Source organism: Onthophagus taurus, chromosome 3 (genome assembly GCF_036711975.1).
Source record: "Onthophagus taurus isolate NC chromosome 3, IU_Otau_3.0, whole genome shotgun sequence".
In the NCBI taxonomy this organism is placed as follows: domain Eukaryota; kingdom Metazoa; phylum Arthropoda; class Insecta; order Coleoptera; family Scarabaeidae; genus Onthophagus; species Onthophagus taurus.
Window position 1 is genome coordinate 17,566,846 of NC_091968.1, and position 9,622 is coordinate 17,576,467.

General features: G+C 40.6%; 1 protein-coding gene across 1 annotated transcript; it reads right to left on the reverse strand.

The window, feature by feature from the left end:
* Positions 1-439: 439 nt before the first annotated feature.
* Positions 440-1,225, reverse strand: LOC111418330 (uncharacterized). Its single transcript, XM_023050843.2, has 3 exons — positions 1,114-1,225; positions 869-1,059; positions 440-793 (listed from the first exon to the last, which is right to left on the reverse strand). Exons 1-3 carry the CDS (start codon positions 1,187-1,189, stop codon positions 533-535), a joined length of 528 nt encoding a protein of 175 aa, XP_022906611.1. The 5' UTR covers positions 1,190-1,225; the 3' UTR covers positions 440-532.
* Between the last annotated feature and the right edge of the window lie 8,397 nt (positions 1,226-9,622).

A 9,622-nucleotide genomic window follows, 5' to 3' on the forward strand; every position in this document is an offset into this window, starting at 1 on the left:
GGTTGGTAATCATTGAAAACTTGTCTAAATACTTAAAAATTAAATAAGAGCTTTATTCTTAGCTATTGCTATAGGTATTTTGCAAAACTTAGCATTGTTGAGGACCAAGAGGAGATTATATTAGTTGCATTCAACGTTCTGGGGTTTCTTCTCTGTTGTAACACAACCTTCAATTTATTTGCATCTTGGCTAAACTTATCATTATTCTTTATATCGCACAGGTTACCTTATCTTGTATGATTCTTCGCATCTTTACTTATTAACCCCATTATACAAAGAAGAGATTTATGGGGATTGAGGTTTGTTTGAATTTTAGATTCGGTTGAGCTTTTGGAAATTATTGCTTGGCTTGTACAAAACTTTAGCGCTCGGTGAAGATGAATTTAGAAACTTAATTAAGATTAGTTTGGGAAGAGATTACTGAATGCGAAGAACCATATATATTTCGATATTTTAATTTCAAATATTTATTACTTTTAAAATTCTAATAAAAAATTGTATAACATTTTAAACACAAATTTAAACCTAAAAATTACCGCTCCATTAATATTTGAAAATCTTGCGGAGCGTAATTATTTCCATCATTCCACCAAACTCTCAAACCTGTGTGTTCAGCATGAGGTGGAAACACTTTTCCTATTTTCCATTGACCCTGATGGAAAACTTTTCCAATATAAAGCGTGTGTCCGACTTCAAATCCACCAACGATGCATTTCTCCAAGAACTTCGCATCTAATTGATTCGTGTTTACGTATTCCCATTTTAAAGCACTAGGTTGTGGGGAACATAATATCTAAAAAAATTAATGGTTATGTTGTTATGGAAATGGGATAAATTGTTAAGAAAAATTTTAAAAATAGGTTTTTACTTTAATATTGTTTAAAAATTCAACTCTTCCGCTTGGTGCTTCAGACACAGCAACTTTCCTATCCGGGTATAAAGTTCCCGGAACAATTCCACCATTTTCAATAATTACTTGGGCAATGTAAGTTCCATGATCGGTAGGAACTGCGTCTCTTGGGATTGTTCCTCTATAATCCCTCCAGTATACATCGGCATCTAAAATTAAGTTATTTATAATTTTGTGTTAAACCAAAATTTTTGTTAACTTACTTCCACAAGAAACAAAGATTCCTTGCACACATACCACAACGAAAATTAATAAGTAATTCGTTAATAACTGCGACATTTTCGTAAACGTACACTTCAAATGATGAATTATTAATACTAAAGATCATCCATTATCTCGGCTTTTATAATCATTCGGTTCTTTCAATTAATGTGTAATCACGCGCGAGTTTTGACCTCAAAACGGGAAAATATGTAAATTACCAAGTTTCAAGGTTATCTCAACACAAATAATTCGGCTTGGGGAAGTACTGCTACGAAAAGATAAAAATCCAAAGTAATATTTTTTAAGATAATTCACAGTTAAGAAATGAGATAATAAAAACGTCTATGTAAAAACCAATTTAACTGTTATTAAAAATATTTACAATTTTTCTTTAGCAGAAATCCCATCGCAGAAGATTATATTTTAAGTCCAGATAAAAGAACCAGTTTGTCTTCTGTTTATAATCAAAATTTTAATTAACTTTTTAATTACTTATCTAAGTTTTGTTATTTCTTTTAATTATATGTAGATTATTTGTATACACTGATTTGATTAAATTGTTTAGGTAACTATATTTTCTAAAGAACATGATTTGGAAATCTTGTATAGAACTAGTTAATGGATGATGTCTTTGTGATACACTATTATTAATAAGCATCATCATCATCGTACTTGGCTTACAGCTACCTTGAGATTACAGATATGATAACTGCTATTAAAAATGAACAATGGAAAAGGTTTGGAGAAAAGAGTTGCGCAGAAAACCTGAAACTATTCTATAGAATACTGAAATCCTTAATAGATAGAGAGAGTATTATGAGAGCAAACACAATTGATAGACGATGGGGAGAGAGAAGAAGAATTACAGGCAGCAATTAGGGAGTTAAATAATGGAAGGGATGTATGTATGTAGTTTCACGTGGGGGTGAGTTACTCACAGCACTTAGGCCCCAGCGGACCCTTTGTACGTCCCCACAATTTACTGTTCATTCAAGGGTCAGAAAACCAGCCCAATCTTTTCATGAACGTTAATATAGAACAAAAAGCTATGTTCCTTTTATCCGAATTTTGGAGCCATGGTACTCCGAAAATAGATTCCTTTAAGTACGCGAGGTTTGGACAGTCACAAACAATATGACTTACCGTCTCGTCTTCCATTTCACACCCTCTACAGTCGGGTGTATTCGCCAGCTTCATGTAAAACATGTGCTTACGTAACCTGCAGTGTCCGGTCAGGAAGTGGGTGAGAAGCCTCAAGTCACTTTTCGATTTTCCCAGAAACTGAGTAGATATCTTCCGGTCAGGGTAGAGCAGAGTTTTCTTAGCAAAGGCACCTACTGCTGTCTCATCCCATCTGTCGTAAAAAGCTCGGTGGGAGATGGAGTTTATCAGTTTTGATGCTGTATTAACAGCTAGTGATACAAACGGTTCAGGGGAGATCGGTGACTTGATAGCCGCCCGCTTCGCCAATCTGTCCGCATGATCATGTCCTTTAATTCCGATGTGTCCTTTTCGCCATTTTATCGTGACGTTGTTGTATACGTTTGCCTCTTCGAGTGATTGCCGACAGGACTTCACCAACAATGATGCAGTATGATGCCTGCCAACCGCCAGCATAGCCTGTCTGCTATCAGTACAGATTACAACGTTTCTGCCGACTTTTTTGGAGTCGATAATCGCATCGGCTGCTATGTTTATAGCAATTAATTCGGATTGAGCAGTCATGCAATACGATCCTAACGAAGTGGAAAGGTGCAGCTGGAGGTCGTGCGAGAAAATTCCCGCTCCGGAACCTCCAGCCTTCTTTGATCCATCAGTGCAGATGGTCAGCATTTTGCCCGAGCTTGAGTTGCTCTGGGGTATCGTTTCAATGCCAAAGTGTGGCTTGCCTAAGAAAGTAGGTGTAATGTAGTCTGTGCGAGCTTTAAGGAGGGGTTGTTTACTAACAGCATCACTCCAGAGCTTGCTCCAGAGACTATTCCCATTTCAACAACCTGCTTTTCATTTACTGATCGCAACCGACGCAATGCCATCACGGCCACCTGCCTGATAAAAATATCTAGGGGCAGCACGTTTAGCATAGTCTCCATTGCAATCGTAGGTGTAGATCTCATAGGGCCTGTGATTAGCAGGCAGACCAGTCGTTGCAATTGATGCAGCAATGTAGCTTTATATTCATGTTTTAGTGCTGAGCACCAAACTATGGCTCCGTGAGCTACCATGGGTCTTATCACAGAAATGTAGATCCACATTGTAACTTTCGGATTTAATCCCCAAGTATTCCCAATAGCCCTTCGGCACTGGGTCAGTACAATCGTTGCTTTTTTGGTTTTGCAACTAATGTATGATGTCCAAGTTAGTCCTTTGTCCAAGATAACACCCAGATATTTCACCTTTGGAGCAAAGGTTAATGGATTATTGCAGAAATTGGGTGGCGTTAAGTGTCCCAGTTTCTTCTGTTTAGTGAAGAGAACAGTCTCTGTCTTTTTAGGATTGACAGAGAGGGTATGTTCTTCACACCATCGTTCAACAAGTTTAAGCGCCTGCTGCATTTTGTAACAAAGAAAATTGTCAGGTTTACCTCTTAACAAGATAGATATTTATTATTTAACTCACGAATGAGATCATCAACTATTAAGCACCAGAGAAGCGGTGAGAGTACCCCACCTTGTGGGCAACCCTTAACCACAGCTCTCTGTACTGTGTGTCCTTTCGCCTTAGTCTGAACAACTCTACTTGCTAGCATTGTTTTAATCCAGCCCGCGATGACCGATGGCACTCTTCGAGATTCCAGTGCCAGGTTAATGCTACTACAGGTGGTTTTGTCAAACGCTCCCTCTATGTCAAGGAAAGTTCCCAGAATGGACTCTTTCGAATCAAGTGCTTGTTCGATGCGCCCCACTACCATGTGTATGGCGCTATCCCCAGATTTACCTTTGATATATGCATGTTGGTTGAAGTGCAAAGGAAACGCTTTAAGTACATTCTCTCTAATGTAATGTTCACATAGTGTTTCAAGCGTCTTTAAAAGAAATGATGAGAGACTAATTGGTCGAAAGGCTTTAATATCCGCTGGGTCCTTTTTTCCATTCTTTGGTATAAAGGTTACTGTAACCTTCCTCCAGCTGATGGGAACGTAGTTAAAGGGTAAGCAGGCCTTAAAAACTCTCATCAAGTGTATTTTCATATCCTCTAGACTCCATTGAAGAAGAGCAGGAAATATACCGTCGGGTCCGTGTGTTTTGAAGGGCTCAAAACTGCCGACGGCCCACTCTACCAACTCATTCCTTATAACCTGGTTAGCTATCTGCCAGTCCTGGCTGCTAGGAGAGTTGTTAAATTCCACTTGGTGTAGAAGCATTGAAAAATCTTGCAAGGAACCTGGAAAATGAACATCCATTAATAAATGCAACGATTCTTCTGGATCATTGGCAAAACAGCCATCAGACTTTTTTAGAATGTCATGACTGTGCTTTTGGCCGCGAGATAGTATTTTGTTTAGGCGTGAGGTCTCAGCAGCGCTCTCCACCTCTTCACAAAAACCTCTCCAGGGTTGTCGTTTCTTTTGTCGTACTAAACGTTTGAATTGTGACTGGTGTGTTTTGAACAAGGTCCAGTCAGAATTCAGTCTAGTTTGTTTTGCTTTATTAAAAGCTTTTCTGCAAGTGACCCTCAGTGAATGTAGATCAGGAGTCCACCAAGGTGTAGCCCTCCCTCTCTCCTCCACAATTCTCTCAGGACATGCACTGTGGAAGGCCTGAGTTAGTGTGTCACCCACGAGGTTTGAGTAATACTCCAATTCATCGGTATTTCCAGGAGAGGCATCTGGAAAATCTCGCAATTGCTCATTTAAACAGCTTGCAAAAATGCTCAAGTCAGTCCGCTTTGGATCCCGGACCCTCTTTCTCAAGAGCATAATTGGTCCTAAATCAAAAGTGATCCATCTATGGTCAGACATAGATGCTTCCTGGCAGACACACCAGTTGCTAATGTATTGAGATACGTTCGCCGATGCCAAGGTCAAATCAATAATCGTCTGACACCTAGCATTGAGGAACGTGGGTTCACAGCCTTGGTTGATTATTTCCAAGTCATTACTCGTAATAAATTCAAGCAAGGTCTTACCTCTAAAGTTTCCTTCGTCACATCCCCAGGCAACAGAATGAGCGTTGGAGACGCAGCCTACAATGAGTAGCCATTTATTTACCTTACTAGCGTTGACTAATGTTGCCAAGGCCGCAGTAGGAGCCATCTCTTCTATAGGCAGGTAGACAGATGCTAGAGTCAGCGTCGTTTTCTTCTTCGCTAGGAAGCATTGAATCCTGACTACAGCGGAGTCCCGATTTGATTCTTCCGGCAGGAGATACGCGGAGATATGTCTAGGAACGTATATTGCAGCTCTCGGTCGATCCTGAGTACTGAAAAAGAAAACAGAACCGCTAAGAGAACCGAAACCAGAAACATTCGAGTTGATAGTCCATGGCTCTTGAATCAGAGCAATAGCGTTTTGCATCATGTCAAGGTGCCTGCATAATACCGCAGTTGCAGCCCTGCCACGGTGCAAGTTGCATTGTATTACCCTTAATGTCGCAGGGTCCTCTCCAAACTCCTCTCTAGGCATCTGGATTTGGGGAGCAGGTGGGAGTCATCAACATTGAGTCAGACAGATCCGATGACGACCTGTGCGAGGTGCCCACTGGTTTCGCCCTTTCTGAGCCGGTGGTTTCACCAACCCGCTCAGTGGACATGGACGCAGAAGCTGCCTCCAATCTAACCAAGGGAGAAACTGAGCTGGACTGCTCAGCCCCAGTCGTCTCGGTCTTGTTCGGTTCATCTTCCTCACTGATGCCGACACGCGACACCCGAGTGAATATGGTACTAAGCAGAAAATTCATTCTGCCTTCGTGCGTAGCAAGCCATTCAGCCGCTTTTTCAAAAGCAGCGAAGATCATGAGCATGCCGTCTTCTTTCTCCTTAGAGTGTAACAAACACCAATTTGCAACCTCTAAGTGAGGGTTTTGTTTGTTCAAAACGGCGATTGTTTCAGGGACATCCGCAAGCATATTAATAGCTTTTGGTACCCACGCCGTTACCCTTCTCATCTTTGGTAGTTCATCTTCCCGAACTATGTGTAGCTTCGCCCCTTCCCATGGGGAGAGCGTGGAAGGGATCAAATAACAAGAAGAAAAATTGTCAGCAGACTAAGGAAAAACATTAATCGTCATCAATACCCTGTTTGGCACTACAACTCGTTGTGAATCCTGGCCTGCCTTAACAGTTCCTACCAGGTAAATATGATTTAATTTTTATTTTTGGGAGGCTCGATTTTCAGAACGATTGGTTTTTAATTGCATTTTCTTTAGGTTCATCTTCATTTTCATTTTCACTCTCATCTTTCTCTCTCTTATTCTCATTTTTTTTGTTATCAAAGTCTTATTGATAAGAACAGCACAACGATGCTTTTAATTATTCACACCATTCACCTTTTTCGTTTATAAGGTTATTCCTTCGTTGGGATTGGAAATCGTCAAAGACGACTGGGAGATTCTCGATACTCGTACAATGTCCGGAAGAGTCCAAAGTGTACAAACATTCTGGCTTTCAAAGAAATGAGTCCTGGTCTCAACATTGTGCTAACGATGGTTGTAACTGTAGTAAATTATATAAAAATGAGACCCCCAAAAAACAAGAATCTTTAATGCACTTTGCAAAGATATAGGTGCAGAACATTCGACGTTGCTATTTTATTGCGAGGGCAGATGGTTATCGAGTGGGAAATTTCTACAATGAGTTAAAAGAGGAAATTGCCACTTTTCTAAAAGAGGAAAGCCGCCCGGAAGCCGAAAAGTTTCGAGATGCTTTATTTGTGATGAAATTGAGTTACTTGGTCGATATATTCGAGAAATTAAATACCCTGCATCTGCAACTCCAAGGACACATATATTGGATAGCTTTTTGTAGAAAGTTGTAGCTGTAGAGCAAAAATGTAAAACAAAAAAAACTAGAAATGTTTGCAAATATGAATGAGTGTGTCAAAACATACAAGGAAGAAGAACAGTATGTGAAAGTTGTTTTTGTAACAATAGAAAGTCATTTAGCCATGTTGGCACAGTATTTTAAAAAATATTTTCTTGCTGACGACAAATTGGTTGCAAGTTACGAGTGGGTTAGGGATCCAACTATTATTCGAGGCAATGCAGCAGTTTTCTGTGCGATACCCTTTTACTTAGTCATTTCACTTTTTGTAATAAGGTTTCTCGTGCCTGTCTGGATAGCGGTTCAATAAGTCGTGTACAGCGGGTCCAGAATGCTTGCCTCAGGCTTGTATACGGTTTAAAACGGTATGATCATGTGTCTCATAAATTCATAGATGCTGGTTGGTTAAATATGTCCAACAGAAGAAAGCTGCATTTGTTATCATTCTACCATAAGCTTCTCATGTTGAAGAAGTCCCCGCATTTATACAATATATCATTCAGGACAGATGTTCATAATATCAATATTAGAAATAGAGGTACACGATATTTTCTTGATAATAATAACAATAAAAATATCTATATGTATATAAAACAAAAATAAAAAAGTTAAAGGGTGAGAATAGGGCTACCGACCAAGGTCTTTCTGCCCGTGATTTTTGTAGTCGGCGGCTTGCTTCAGTCTTCTCTGACGGCCAGGAGTTTTTGGAAGAGAAGAGGTGGGTTGTTGCGAGGGTGGAGTAATGGAGGCGATATAAGCGTGTGTTGCAAGGCGTTGGTAGGAAAATTTAGAATGGATTTATCGGACAAAGATTGAAGACGGGTATGGATAGGGGGTATATCGGTAAGTTGGTATAGCAGATCATTGCTAGGGTTAAAGAGGGGATTACGAGGGTTCCTAATTCGGGTGATGGATCTCAGTGCAGATCTTTCCGCTACTTCCAGGTGGTACTTCGTTCTTCTTGGTGCGTTGCTTAGCAGTATTGATCCATATTCTATGATGGGCCTGCATATGGTCTTGTAGATGTGCAAGGCACATGAGGTAGAGATTCCGCGACCGCTGAACGAGAGAGATTTAAAGTGTTTGGCGCGTGTCTTTACTTTCATCTTCACCTTGGTTGCATGAGTGGAAAACTTAAGCGTTCTGTCAAGTATTATGCCAAGATACTTGCAGGTTGGTGAGACGGAGATTGCCGTTGATTGGATTGTAATTGTGGGAGAGGGAGAGCGGGGTGAGAGGAATGGGACAAAAAATTGTGTTTTTGTGGGATTGAGTAGGATGCACCATTTTCGGTACCAATTTTCCGTTTCGTTTATGAGCGTCTGCAGCTTACGGACCGAGGAAGTGATATCCCTACTGTGCGAGACCAATGCTGTGTCGTCGGCATAAAGTAGTGCGTATGCAGTGAGGTTAAAGGCGTCTGGGTTGTCGTTGTAAAGATCGTGGCAGAAAAGATTGTATAGAGAGGGAGAGATAGGCGAACCCTAAGGAAGACCTTGCTGAGCGGAGAAGCTGTGGGAGAAATGATTTTTCAACTTCACGATGGAGGAGCGATTCGACAGGAATTGGTTTATCAGGGTTAGAAGATAGTATGGCGTTTTTAGCTTATCCAGTTTAAATAGCAATCCTTTGTGCCACACGGAGTCAAAGGCCTTTCGGACGTCCAGAAAAACTGCTGCAGATTTCAGTTTTATAAAACGTGCCGCCTGGAAGTTGGAAACCAGAATAGTTAGTGGCTGGGATGTTGATTTGCCGGATTGGAAGCCAAATTGATAAGGCGGAATTTTCTTTGATACCGCAGCCAGGAGCTTGTTCTTCAAGTGCGTCTCGAAGAGTTTTCCAATTACGGGGAGCAGTGAGATGGGGCGATAGTTGGCTGGATCAGATAGAGAAGAATCCTTCTTGGGTATACAAGTTATAATAGACGTCTTCCAGTCGCGCGGGAAATGCTGAGTCGTAAGGCAAAAGTTAATTATTTTTCTGATAAAGCCATGGATGTTAAGATCTAGACTTCTCAGCAGTTTCCTTGTGATGTTATCATAACCGGGAGCGGTATCTTTTCCCTGTCCAAGAAGAGTAAAATATTCGTCTTCCAACATGAGAGCATCTTCGGGTGTCTCGAACGGTGTCAAAAATGCGGATTCGTACCAATTATCTATAATATTTTTATTGTGGGGACAAAACGAAACATCCTCGGTAAAGGTGAATACACCTTCTAGGTAGTCAGCGTGTATGTTGACAATCTCTTCAGGGTTGGAGTGCACACCGCCATCGGTAGGATCAATGAGCTCCTCCGTTCCAGGTGTCTTTTGGTATCTTGATAGTTTTCGAATTTCGTGCCAATAGTTTCTTCCTTTACACAGTTTTATTTTGTCACAGGCTTCCATGTACTTTTCCGTTCTGTATTGCTGTATTAGTTTCTGTATCTTTTTGTTGAACTCATTAAACTTCTTTTTCAACTCAGGCACTTCATATACCCTGAAGTCTCGATATAGGCGTCTTTTCTCCTTGATGAGTCTGATAATAAATGGA